The sequence below is a fragment of the Schistocerca nitens genome, chromosome 4, assembly GCF_023898315.1.
Source record: "Schistocerca nitens isolate TAMUIC-IGC-003100 chromosome 4, iqSchNite1.1, whole genome shotgun sequence".
In the NCBI taxonomy this organism is placed as follows: domain Eukaryota; kingdom Metazoa; phylum Arthropoda; class Insecta; order Orthoptera; family Acrididae; genus Schistocerca; species Schistocerca nitens.
In genome coordinates, this window is record NC_064617.1 from 742,193,482 (window position 1) to 742,207,238 (window position 13,757).

At 41.8% G+C, this 13,757-nt stretch overlaps 1 protein-coding gene across 1 annotated transcript in view; it reads right to left on the minus strand.

The window, feature by feature from the left end:
* LOC126252983 (ATP-dependent translocase ABCB1-like) overlaps positions 1-13,757 on the minus strand; it is a 231,734-nt gene that overhangs the window by 65,302 nt on the left and 152,675 nt on the right. The window contains exons 12-13 of the mRNA XM_049954011.1: positions 4,068-4,238; positions 1,668-1,863 (exon numbers count right to left, since the gene is read on the minus strand). Of these exons, the coding sequence (XP_049809968.1) occupies positions 1,668-1,863; positions 4,068-4,238 (367 nt within the window). The remainder of the gene's footprint in view (positions 1-1,667; positions 1,864-4,067; positions 4,239-13,757) is intronic.

Consider the following 13,757-nt stretch of genomic DNA (forward strand, 5'->3'; position numbering starts at 1 on the left):
ACTTTTTTACATATTTTACTGCATGAATGGCTGAAAATTAGGAGGGGGGGGGCAGTTCGTCAAAAGAATAATTCTTTAAAAGGTGTTCTATTTTACGGCATTAAGCGGATGGTACAATTCTGGGAACCTGTGGTGAGCAGGAACACAACAAAAATTTCATACATTTACTAAGGGCTTTCCACGCAATAGGCTGACAGGAGAAGGTGCGTGAGAGGTTCGTGTTCTGTAGTGCGAACTGTAAACATCCCTAAGGTGTACCTTTGGTAGAGTACACACTGTATACTTAAGGCTTTTTCTTTTGCTTTTTTATTATTATTTATTATAAATTGTATAAACTGACAGATCTGGACAGAGATAGCTAAAATTAAAACAGTAAAGTGCTTCATTTCACCAGTAATTATACTTTTTATGTAACGCTTTTCAAAAAGACATTCAGAAACGTGCTGAGGTGTAGATTAGCTGAAGTGGGCTCTACCTGGGCGGTATTCGACTGACGCTCTAGTACACAGATTCAGCAATCTTTTGTATAAGTTAGACTAGGTCTTAAAATCATGTCTTTCAAAGAAAAATCGACTGTAATCTAGCACTGTGCTTCGTAATCAGCTGCCAAGCAGGAAAAGAACTGCAGAGATGTCTGGCAAAAGTAGGCACAGAACAGTGGTAGACACCTGACAGGTCGTCTGAGTGTATTCTCTTCACAGAAAAACAATGAAGGTGCCTGTGAATTCACACCACACAGTCACATATGGCGACTACAATGGCTCTTCGTGCCAACACGCAGTTTTTACAGTACCGCACCATGTACTATAAAAGTGCCTCGTCACTTCATAGAATATTGCCAGGTCATATGTTACCAACTTCGATCCCAACCAGAAACGGAAGAGCAAATGCAGAACGTTGCTGCAGATCGTGATGTTTCAGTAGCTGCCCCGTCTGGATATGGTGCGTGTAGCAATGTATAATAGATGGAAGCTCTGTCCATAGTGTTGACCACGGGACTGACAATTCTCGTGAGACTGCACGAGCACTGTCACTACCCGGGCACGTGCTGCATGGTCAGATACAGAAACAGCAACCTCGTCAATATCTTCCACTGGAGCAAGATGCCTCTTTCTTCCTGGTACCAGACCGAGTTCGGCCGTGATTTTGAAAACCATTTAATGACGTCGGGCCTCTCCTCAGGCCTTTCAGTCAGCGATACTCTGTCAATGCAGCACAATAACTGCTGCCATTCCCGTAAGACAGTTTCACCAACAGCGCATGTTCCCTCTTTTCGGCCGCAGTACTGTTCACTCGCGTTATGGCTTGTCAAATGGCAGCCTCGGTTTCATACAGTATGCAGCACTAGATTTACAACTGGTGGCCACAATTGGAACTAATCTGTTCACCAATGTAAATTGGTTCCGCATTACGGCATTAGCATGTTTACCAAGTTATGATGCCATAAAATAATTACATTCCACATAGTACCTCCGTGAGTAGCTACACTTCATTATTACCGCCACTTTGTTGCATGCTGTCTTCATCCAGTTGTAATTTTAATCTCCTGAACTGTACGCCATGTTGGGCACGCTCAGTAACCTAAATTAAAATGAAGTGCAGGAATTGATTTCTTTGTTTACTCGTCTCACTTGCATAGCTGAATACCCTAACTTGCTGGGACTCACCCTTTTCCTCGGCCTCTTTGACAGCGGCGGACAGCTGGGCAGTGACGAGCGCGTGGTAGTGGCCCTTGAGCTCCATCAGCTCGTCGTGGCTGCCCTGCTCGACCACACTGCCTGCGGACAGCACCACAATCCTGTCCGCATTGCGCACAGTCGACAACCTGTGCGCGACGATGATGGTCGTTCGACCAACGCTGGCCTGCAATTTATTCATGAAAAAAAAAACCTCGTTAGTGTGCAGTTATTGACGTTTAAAGAAAGGAGCTTTCAACTATAATTTGTATCTCATGTTCAAATATTCGAACAGTTTTGAACGATCTCTGGAAGTTCCAATCGGTATACAAGAGCAAAAATTGAGGTCGTACTCTACTACACTTCAGAGGGGTAAGATCACGTTCTTAGGCATTGTAACCCCGCAATGTCTTTACAATACGGTTGTGTCGTCCAGAGGGTGACAACCTATCGAACGTTGTCAAGAACGTCGCACCGTTGATCATCGCACTGTGACTGTCATTTTCGACAACGAAATCTGTGGAATCAACGCACTAAGGAAAGAGGTAATTTCATTGACGCCCTTTGCACCACATACTGAGGGATTTTCTTATCGATACTGAGTGTAGGTGTGTTGGAAATATTTTCTTCGACCACCCATAAGAAAACTGCGTGATTTGAAAGCAGAGGCGTCAAATGGAAAAGAAAAATGTGGGTAAGAGGGAGCGCAACGAGCTTTATATCATGTGCCACACCCACAATGGCGTTGGGCAGGATTGCGGTGAAATTTGGTGCGAATGTAACATCATTAACCTGCATTACACCTCACTTGAGCTTCTGTGGCCTTTTTTCGCCTGTAGCGATACTTAACTGTTAGAAGGGTAACCGAGCTCGAAGGCGGTGTCGCAGGGCACCATTCTTTCGCACCATCACAGAGGGAGATTGTACGCACTTTCGCCGGCCGCAGTGGCCGAGCGGTTCTAGGCACTTGAGTCTGGAACCGCGCGACCACTACGGACGCAGGTTAGAATCCTGCCTCGTGCATGGATTTGTGTGATGTCGTTAGGTTGGTTAGGTTTCAATAGTTCTAAGTTGTAGGGGACTGATGACCTCAGATGTTAACTCCCATAGTGCTCACAGCCATTTGAACATATTTGTACGCACTTTGGAGTCAAATTTGAAACCTGCATGGCGGTGGGAGACTAAGGGGTTTCGAAATGTGGTACTGTTCTTTTTGCGCAATGTATAACAAACGTTCAAATGTGTGTGAAGTCTTATGGGACTTAACTGCTAACGTCATCAGTCTCTAAGCTTACACACTACTTAACCTAAATTACCCTAAGGACGAACACATACATCCATGCCCGTGGGAGGACTCGAACCTCCGCCGGGACCAGCCGCACAGTCCATGACTGCAGCGCCCCTTACCGCGCGGCTAATCCCGCGCGGCGCAATGTATAACATGTAGTAATTAATGCGCACTACGAATACATAATTTTTGCAAATGGTAGTACGGCAAGGTACTGGAAGGGGTACTGCGCCTGCAAATACCAACGGAGAGCATTGATTCTGGCGGTTTTTTGGAGCAAGTAGTGTTCAGTGGTAGCACTGGTGGTCGGATTGATTTTTCAGTGAGTTGAGAGTGAGGTTTGAGCGTGAAAGATCTCATTCTCGTGCTACCGCATTTTCAGCTTTCCATAGGACTACGAGTCGCGGCTGTTAGCAGTCTAAGGGTTTCTTCAAAATTACTGCAACCAGTCGCCTTTTTGTTTTGCTGCGGACAATCAATAAATATTTACTATGTGATAATGAATCGCTAGGCGGTTCGAAACCGGTAATGGGATTATAAAAATCTAAGAACAAAGCAAAAGGCGGCTGGTTGCAGTAATTTCAAGAAACCTTTATTCATCACAGACACAGTGATACGCGTCAATAATGAATAAAAGTTTTGTTAGTAGTCAGTTTAGCTAGCTCTGTCACTGTCTTTCACTGCTGCTGTAACCGGGATATATCTAACATAGGGTTTAAATTATAAAACCTCAGTGTGAGATACATCACCAATTGTCAACGACACGCGGGAAATCCAGGTTCGAGTCCCGGTCCGGCACAAATTCTCATTGTCTTCATTCGATTATACAGCTGATAGTTGCCCCTATTCACAACTGCGAATATATTTCATGCATTCCATAAACGCCGCAGTCGACGCAGTGCTTGTTACTTCGGACATATATTCGTGTCAGAAGGAACTGTGCGTCGTATTTCTGAACAACACAGGCCCTTCAATATGGTATAGAGCCAGGAGTGGTTTCGTAAAGAACCAACAATTGGAACGTTCAGTAAATGACTGAAACTAGAATTACGTAAACAATGGCAGTAAAAAGAGGTACATCTGTATCGTGACCTTGGACTGACCTTGTCTAGCGCGGCCTGCACCTTGGCCTCGCTGCCGGTGTCCAGAGCAGAGGTGGCTTCGTCCAGCAGCAGGATCTTGGGGCGGCGCACCAGCGCCCTGGCGATGGCGATGCGCTGCTTCTGGCCGCCCGACAGCTGGGCCCCCCGCTCACCCACCAGCGTGTCGTAGCCCTGCTTACAGCGAAGAAAGGGGAAATATTAGAGTTTAACATCCCATCGACAGCCTTGACGGAACTCAAGTCGGATTGTTTCAAGGTTGGGGAAGGAAATCAGCCGTGCCCTTTCAAAGGAACCATCCCGGAAGTTTCCTGGAGTGAGTTAGGAAATATCGCGCAAAATCTAAATCTGGATGGTTGGTCGCACATTTGAACCGTCATTCTTCCGAATTCCATTACACTGCACCAGCCCGCTCGGTTCCGTTGGACTAGTAACTGCATTGGACAAGAATGGGGAAGAAAATCGACAGTTGCCGCTCTGAGGTAAGGACCCAGATCCTGATCCTCCCTAACATGACACCCGTGTCTTGGCCCTGAGCAGTAATAGACAGCATGCCCCTATTGCGTTCTGGAGCTATCGTAGGTGACCACTTCTCCGTTCACCGTCTATGACATCCACGGAATATTCCTGTGAACTACTTACCATATCCATGGGTATTATCAAAATGGATGCATCCTACATATGCATGTATGTCCTGCTTCTCCCCCCAAACCACTGGACCGATTTCAACCTGGTACACATACCCCTTACTGTCCGGAAAGAACAGTTGTTGGAGGAAGAACCACCTACCTAACATTGGGATAAGGATGGAACTGGTACAGAAGTGTAGCCGACGACAAGCGAACACCCAGATTTCATTCATCCATTACTTGAGAATTAGAGCACTTAGTGGCTTACAACAAACATTATATGTAATTTCAAACCTTTACGAAACAAACTGTTTATTACTTTCTACATTTTTGTTATTCATGCAGTAAAACATCCGCATCACGCATGACGTTTTAATTTTTTACTACTAGCGGTGTTCACAACACATTTTGCTGACAGTATTCATATATATCACTGAATACACCTGCAAAAACTGTACGACACATTGTTCAGGAGATATTGCGTCTTAAAGACTGAGCTGTGAGAAAATGAAACTACAGGTCGAAATTCGTTACTGATACAGGTGTAATTTGTGTGATATATGTGAAATATATACGAAATAAAAGCGCTACACCAAAACCATGGAGAAAATGTTGCTCCCAAAGCCCTGTATTGATTTCAACGGGACCTGGTGCACATACTACTTACTACCTGGAAAGAAATCACTGTGGGTAAGAACAACCAGTTGAAAGGTGGCTACACTGAGCCACAGCGACAGAGATCGCTAGAGAGCATTGTTCCGCCGCCTCCACGGGAGTGATTATTGAGATGTCGTAGTGGCAGTGCTTGTCGAGGACTCGTAGTAGTCAGTTCGTGTTGAGATGTGCTAGTAGGGTGTGCTTTCTGAGATGTGATACTGAAAGGTTCTTGTTGAGATGTGGTAATAGCGAGTCGGTGTGGAGATATATTGTAATGATTAGAGTGATTTTGGTCAATATATGAAGGTAACGAAACTTGATTTATTTTTCATTATTTCCATGTTAAATAATGCGTCATTACAGGTTCAGTCAACAAAGCATCTGGCTTGTGTTATTGTATTAGAGTGTAATTCTGGTTTTCTTGAGTAATTATGGTATTTTTATTTTCTTTAATTAATTCAGTATGAATGATATTTAAAATTTCTTGTGTTATTGAAAAAGAACCGTGCCAGATGCGTACGTTGAATCACACTTCCACACACAGAACAGTTACACTTGTGCTTTGGTTTCGCACGTTTTATAGTTGCTGGGGACTTAATTAATTAATTAATTGTGTTAATGAAAATTTCCATTTCATTCTTTGTTGTTGTTCTAAGCGTAATAATAACAGTCAGGGCCAACCGTTACGAGACTTCGTAATCGGACAGACAGCTACTAAACCGAAAAACTAAAAATATTTGCATTTCATATAATTAAGCCCCCATGCACGTGGCGACCACTGCTTCGGATCGTCCCTTGGAATTCTTCTGATTGTAGAAATAGTAGACAGTAGGATTGTTGTAGTAATTTGTAATTTAGTAATTGTAGTCTATATTGCATGTGTAGATTTGGTAATTGGCATTTTTCTAATGGTATTCTTTAAAATTTAATTTTTGTTGTCTTGTCTATGGGTTTGACAATTTAGTGCAATTATTTCAATTGTTCGATGATCGTGATTGAGGGAAGCATTTCGTGTGAATGATATTGTTGGAGATATAGTGTCATTGTGTGTAATTTTTTTATAGTGACGAGTTTTGTATATTTTGTAAATGATCACGCGATCAATGAAAAAGGCAAAAATGATGGATAGTCAGAATGACGAAATTGTTGACATGGCGAACTCGCCAACACAAGAGAACAGTATGTTGAATAATGAAGTGGAAAACAATGTAATAAGTCGGGAAAATAGTCCGGAACCATTTCAAAATTTTTCTGAATCAGAAAATTCACAGAATCCGAGATTAACGACAGAAGATTCTGGAATAGTATCGAATTCAGATAGCTTTACAGCTATGATGAAGGAAACTGGTTTCGCGGGAAATGTTAGGAGCGAAAGGAATTTCGAACAAGTTAATATGGAGCAGTTGATGAGTGTAATATTAAATTTTCGATCTGAATTTAAAACTGAGATGGGAACAATGGGAACACGGTTAGACTCACAGGGATCACAAATAGGAACAATTAAAACTGAGATAGGAACAATTAGAACTGAGATGGGAACAATGGAAACACGGTTAGATTCACGAATAGGGACTTGTTTCAAAAACATGAAAGATGAATTAAAGAAAGAAATCAGAGAAGAAGTACAACCGATTTTGAATGCTCACAATAATAGATTAATTGCAGTAGAGATTAGACAAAGGGAACAGGATAGAGAACAGGAAGAAAGAGATCGCGTGATAGTACAAAAATTTTCAGAATTAAATTTACAACGTGCACACGATAAGGATGAAATATTTGAGAGAATCGAGGAATCCGTACCAAATGACAGAATAAATAATCTAACACAACAATATGAACAGTTAACTACCAAATGTGTCAACACTGAAACCCGAGTCGCGACACTTACGGAAGACGTAAATAAACAGAAAGAAAAAATAGGTGACTTATCGGAAAGAGTTGAGGAGATTTCAGATAAATTGACAAGTCTTAGTTTAAATGGGGATAGAGATTCAGATGATACAGCTCCATTACCATTTGCAGAAACCGAAGAGTACCAGAACATAAATAAGCATGTTGAAAATCAGGGAAAATTTAATGAACGCGTTAAAAGGGAAGTTGAGGCATTACGAAAGCAAGTCAAACAAATTGAAGGCGAAATCGTAGGAAAAGACAGCAGAAGAAATTTAGAATCACAGATAGCAGAGGGCTTTGAAGAAAATAATTTGTTTCATTTACGTGATGCAACAAGAGAGCGCCAGGCGCGCGAACTTGACAATAATCGACATTCGGACTGGGACAGGCGCGGTGGGCCTTTGTCGCCACGAGGAGAAAATTTTGACTATAAACACTTTTTGACTGTTCGGAAATTTAAGATCTTCCGCAATTCTAAGAATGACATACATCCATGTGCATGGTTAGATCAATTTACGTACGCACTTCCACCAAATTTGCCTCTAAATCACAAACTGAAATTTATGTGCAGCTATTAAAGTCCTCAGGGGATTCACTACACTAAGTGAATATGTGCCGTAGCGCTCACAGGGCCCCGAGCTGTAGTGGTGCTTTTTCCCTTTTAGTTTTCTGCACCGCTGCCTACTCTTTCACTATTCTTTGCAGCTGTTGTTGTTGTTGTGGTCTTCAGTCCTGAGACTGGTTTGATGCAGCTCTCCATGCTACTCTATCCTGTGCAAGCTTCTTCATCTCCCAGTACCTACTGCAACCTACATCCTTCTGAATCTGCTTAGTGTATGCATCTCTTGGTCTCCCCCTACGATTTTTACCCTCCACGCTGCCCTCCAATACTAAATTGGTGATCCCTTGATGCCTCAGAACATGTCCTACCAACCGATCCCTTCTTCTGGTCAAGTTGTGCCACAAACTCCTCTTCTCCCCAATCCTGTTCAGTACCTCCTCATTAGTTATGTGATCTACCCATCTAATCTTCAGCATTCTTCTGTAGCACCACATTTCGAAAGCTTCTATTCTCTTCTTGTCCAAACTATTTATCGTCCATGTTTCACTTCCATACATGGCTACACTCCATACAAATACTTTCAGAAAAGACTTCCTGACACTTAAATCTATACTCGATGTTAACAAATTTCTCTTCTTCAGAAACGCTTTCCTTGCCATTGCCAGTCTACATTTTATATCCTCTCTACTTCGACCATCATCAGTTATTTTGCTCCCCAAATAGCAAAACTCCTTTACTACTTTAAGTGTCTCATTTCCTAATCTAATACCCTCAACATCACCCGACTTAATTCGACTACATTCCATTATCCTCGTTTTGCTTTTGTTGATGTTCATCTTATATCCTCCCTTCAAGACACCATCCATTCCATTCAACTGCTCTTCCAAGTCCTTTGCTGTCTCTGACAGAATTACAATGTCATCGGCGAACCTCAAAGTTTTTATTTCTTCTCCATGGATTTTAATACCTACTCCGAATTTTTCTTTTGTTTCCTTTACTGCTTGCTCAATATACAGATTGAATAACATCGGGGAGAGGCTACAACCCTGTCTTACTCCCTTCCCAACCACTGCTTCCCTTTCATGTCCCTCGACTCTTATAACTGCCATCTGGTTTCTGTACAAATTGTAAATAGCCTTTCGCTCCCTGTATTTTACCCCTGCCACCTTCAGAATTTTAAAGAGAGTATTCCAGTCAACATTGTCAAAAGCTTTCTCTAAGTCTACAAATGCTAGAAACGTAGGTTTGCCTTTCCTTAATCTTTCTTCTAAGATAAGTCGTAAGGTCAGTATTGCCTCACGTGTCCCAGTATTTCTACGGAATCCAAACTGATCTTCCCCGAGGTCGGCTTCTACTAGTTTTTCCATTCGTCTGTAAAGAATTCGTGTTAGTATTTTGCAGCTGTGGCTTATTAAACTGATTGTTCGGTAATTCTCACATCTGTCAACACCTGCTTTCTTTGGGATTGGAATTATTATATTCTTCTTGAAGTCTGAGGGTATTTCGCCTGTTTCATACATCTTGCTCACCAGATGGTAGAGTTTTGTCAGGACTGGCTCTCCCAAGGCCGTCAGTAGTTCCGATGGAATGTTGTCTACTCCGGGGGCCTTGTTTCGACTCAGGTCTTTCAGTGCTCTGTCAAACTCTTCACGCAGTATCGTATCTCCCATTTCATCTTCATCTACATCCTCTTCCATTTCCATAATATTGTCCTCAAGTACATCGCCCTTGTATAGACCCTCTATATACTCCTTCCACCTTTCTGCTTTCTCTTCTTTGCTTAGAACTGGGTTTCCATCTGAGCTCTTGATGTTCATACAAGTGGTTCTCTTATCTCCAAAGGTCTCTTTAATTTTCCTGTAGGCAGTATCTATCTTACCCCTAGTAAGATAAGCCTCTACATCCTTACATTTGTCCTCTAGCCATCCCTGCTTAGCCATTTTGCACTTCCTGTCGATCTCATTTTTGAGACGTTTGTATTCCTTTTTACCTGCTTCATTAACTGCATTTTTATATTTTCTCCTTTCATCAATTAAATTCAATATTTCTTCTGTTACCCAAGGATTTCTACTAGCCCTCGTCTTTTTACCTACTTGATCCTCTGCTGCCTTCACTACTTCATCCCTCAAAGCTACCCATTCTTCTTCTACTGTATTTCTTTCCCCCATTCCTGTCAATTGTTCCCTTATGCTCTCCCTGAAACTCTGTACAACCTCTGGTTCTTTCAGTTTATCCAGGTCCCATCTCCTTAAATTCCCACCTTTTTGCAGTTTCTTCAGTTTTAATCTACAGGTCATAACTAATAGATTGTGGTCAGAGTCCACATCTGCCCCTGGAAATGTCTTACAATTTAAAACCTGGTTCCTAAATCTCTGTCTTACCATTATATAATCAATCTGATACCTTTTAGTATCTCCAGGGTTCTTCCAGGTATACAACCTTCTATCATGATTCTTAAACCAAGTGTTAGCTATGATTAAATTGTGCTCTGTGCAAAATTCTACCAGGCGGCTTCCTCTTTCATTTCTTAGCCCCAATCCATATTCACCTACTACGTTTCCTTCTCTCCCTTTTCCTACACTCGAATTCCAGTCACCCATAACTATTAAATTTTCGTCTCCCTTCACTATCTGAATAATTTGTTTTACTTCATCATACATTTCTTCAATTTCTTCGTCATCTGCAGAGCTAGTTGGCATATAAACTTGTACTACTGTAGTAGGTGTGGGCTTCGTATCTATCTTGGCCACAATAATGCGTTCACTAAGCTGTTTGTAGTAGCTTACCCGCGTTCCTATTTTCCTATTCATTATTAAACCTACTCCTGCATTACCCCTATTTGACTTTGTGTTTATAACCCTGTAGTCACCTGACCAGAAGTCTTGTTCCTCCTGCCACCGAACTTCACTAATTCCCACTATATCTAACTTTAACCTATCCATTTCCCTTTTCAAATTTTCTAACCTACCTGCCCGATTAAGGGACCTGACATTCCACGCTCCGATCCGTAGAACGCCAGTTTTCTTTCTCCTGATAACGACATCCTCTTGAGTAGTCCCCGCCCGGAGATCCGAATGGGGGACTATTTTACCTCCGGAATATTTTACCCAAGAGGACGCCATCATCATTTAATCATACAGTAAAGCTGCATGCCCTCGGGAAAAATTACGGCCGTAGTTTCCCCTTGCTTTCAGCCGTTCGCAGTACCAGCACAGCAAGGCCGTTTTGGTTATTGTTACAAGGCCAGATCAGTCAATCATCCTGACTGTTGCCCTTGCAACTACTGAAAAGGCTGCTGCCCCTCTTCAGGAACCACACGTTTGTCTGGCCTCTCAACAGATACCCCTCCGTTGTGGTTGTACCTACGGTACGGCTATCTGTATCGGTGAGGCACGCAAGCCTCCCCACCAACGGCAAGGTCCATGGTTCATGGGGGGGGGGGGTCTTTGCAGCTATAAAAACAATTCTTCTACTATCCATCTACCTAGACAGTAGGTAAAGAATAACCAGATTTGACTGTTTTACCCAAACGTGACTTCGGAAATTACTATTTGGACTTACTGTATCTTCAGCAGCATTCATTCGTAGCTTAAACGAAATTTTACCTGTTTATATTCGGGACAATATTACTTCATATGTTGACGACATTCCTATTGCTAAACGTTCTTGGAGTGAGCACAACAAAATGTTGGATTCATTGTTACGTATTTTTGCACGAGTTGGCATGACAGTGAACTTGGAAAAATCTGAATTTGGTCGTTCTCAGGTGAAATTTCTCGGTCACATTATTTCTACAGAAGGTATTCTCCCTGATCCAGAGAAGCAAGACGCAATTCGTAATTATGCTGTTCCTACCACAAAACGTGATGTACGTAGTTTCCTTGGTGTCTGTAATTTTCTTAGACGCTTTGTTAGATTGGACAATTTGGCCACACCTCGTTTATGTGAATTATCTGGAAAAAATTCTAATTGGTGTTGGGATGAGGAAGCTCAGTCAGAATTTGAACAACTTCGTGATGCTTTAGTTGCTGCCCCACTTCTTTCACATCCGGATTTATCTAAAGATTTTTGTTTGGCGACGGACTCATCATACAAAGGCCTAGGTGCACATTTATTTCAAGAGATAGAAGAAAACGGCGTTGTAGTACAGAAAACTGTTGCCTTTGGAAGCCGTGTTCTCTCTAAATCAGAGAAGAATTATTCGATTACGGAACTTGAAGCTTTGGCTGTTGTATGGGCCTTCACAAAATTTCGCACATTTTTGTTTGGCAGACATACTAAGGTTTACACCGATCATCGAGCTCTGGAATTTCTTATGTCGACAAAATTAACTCATGGCAGATTGTCACGATGGGCGTTGTACCTACAGGAATTTGATTTTAGTATTGTTTACATACAGGGATCTTCAAATATTGTTGCTGATGCTTTATCACGTGCACCTATGGGTTTGAAACAAAGTGCCGAAGAGGACGGCAAAGAAAACCATTATTGTTTGATGTACATTCAAGGTGTTGCGTTTGAGAACTTTATTTCGTCTTCGCTCCAGGACATCGCTAAGGAGCAAAATAAGGATCCAATCTGGAAGGACATTAAGGAGAAGTGGAGGAGAAAGGAAAGCGTAGCGATCAGACAGTATTATTTAGTTCGCAATGATATTCTTTTCAAACGGAAATCGGTCGACAACTCTGTTTGGTTAGTTTGTATTCCTGATGAGTGGGTCAATAAATTGATTTGGTACACACATTTCAGTTATGCGCACTTTGGTCCCAGAAAATGCTTTCATAAATTACGAGAAAATTGCTACTTCAGTAATATGGAAAAACGTATTCGATCTGTTCTTGCCAAATGCAAATTATGTCAAAAGGCTAAGCCGCCAACAGTTTCTCACAGAGCACCGTTGTTTCCTATCATTCCAGCGAAATTAAAGGAGACGGCTGCAGTCGATTTGTTCGGTCCAGTGGTTCGTTCTACTAATGGTTTTGCGTACATTTTCGTAGCAGTGGAACTAACATCAAAATATGTGTGTTTTACACCTTTACGCAAAGCAACAGCTCGTTCAGTATCTAATGCTTTCATCAAACATTTTCTTAAGGAAGTTGGTCATGTTGATAAGGTTATATCAGATAATGGATCACAGTTTCGCTCTAAAATTTGGCTTCGTACTCTACGGCGTCGTAAAATTAAACCAATTTTCATTTCACTTTTTCACCCTCAATCTAATCCTTCAGAGAGATGGATGAAGGAAATCAATAAATTGTGTCGTCTTTATTGTCATCAGAATCACAGAACGTGGGATCAGTATCTTCATCTTTTTCAAAACATTCTGAATGAACTTCCTAATGATTCAACTTCTTTACCGCCTATACTGATATTAAAAAATAAAGCACCGATAAATCGCATTTCTGAAATCGTTTCTTTTCCGCCTTCACGGAAACTGCGGCATTCTGAAGTTGTCAACCTGGCTCTACAAAATATTGCATCTGCGGCTGCTAGAAGAGAGAAATCAGCTAAACGTCCTGGTCGTTTAAAAATCTTGTCAGTTGGTCAGAAGGTGTTAATTAAATCTCATCGTTTGTCTCATAAAGGAAAAGGCTTATGTCGCAAATTTTTTCTGCTTTATAACGGTCCATATAGAGTTCGCAAAATTATTCATGATAACACTGTTGAAGTAGAAACTCTTAAAACTCGGCGCTCTAAGGGAATACATCACATATCTAACGTAAAAATTTTTGTGGAATGACATACTTGTGAGAAACCAACAGTTTACGTAAACATGGAGAGAGTAAAAGGATACCGCGCTGTGTTTTGGCGGCGGCACATACTCAAAGCAACAGTCAGTCTGCGCGCCGCACAAGGCAGTCGTTGACCGCAAACAATCACTTCCTACGTCACGCGCCTACAGCTGATCGAGCGCTCAGTGCGAATGCACTGACAGACGTAAATAAATACACA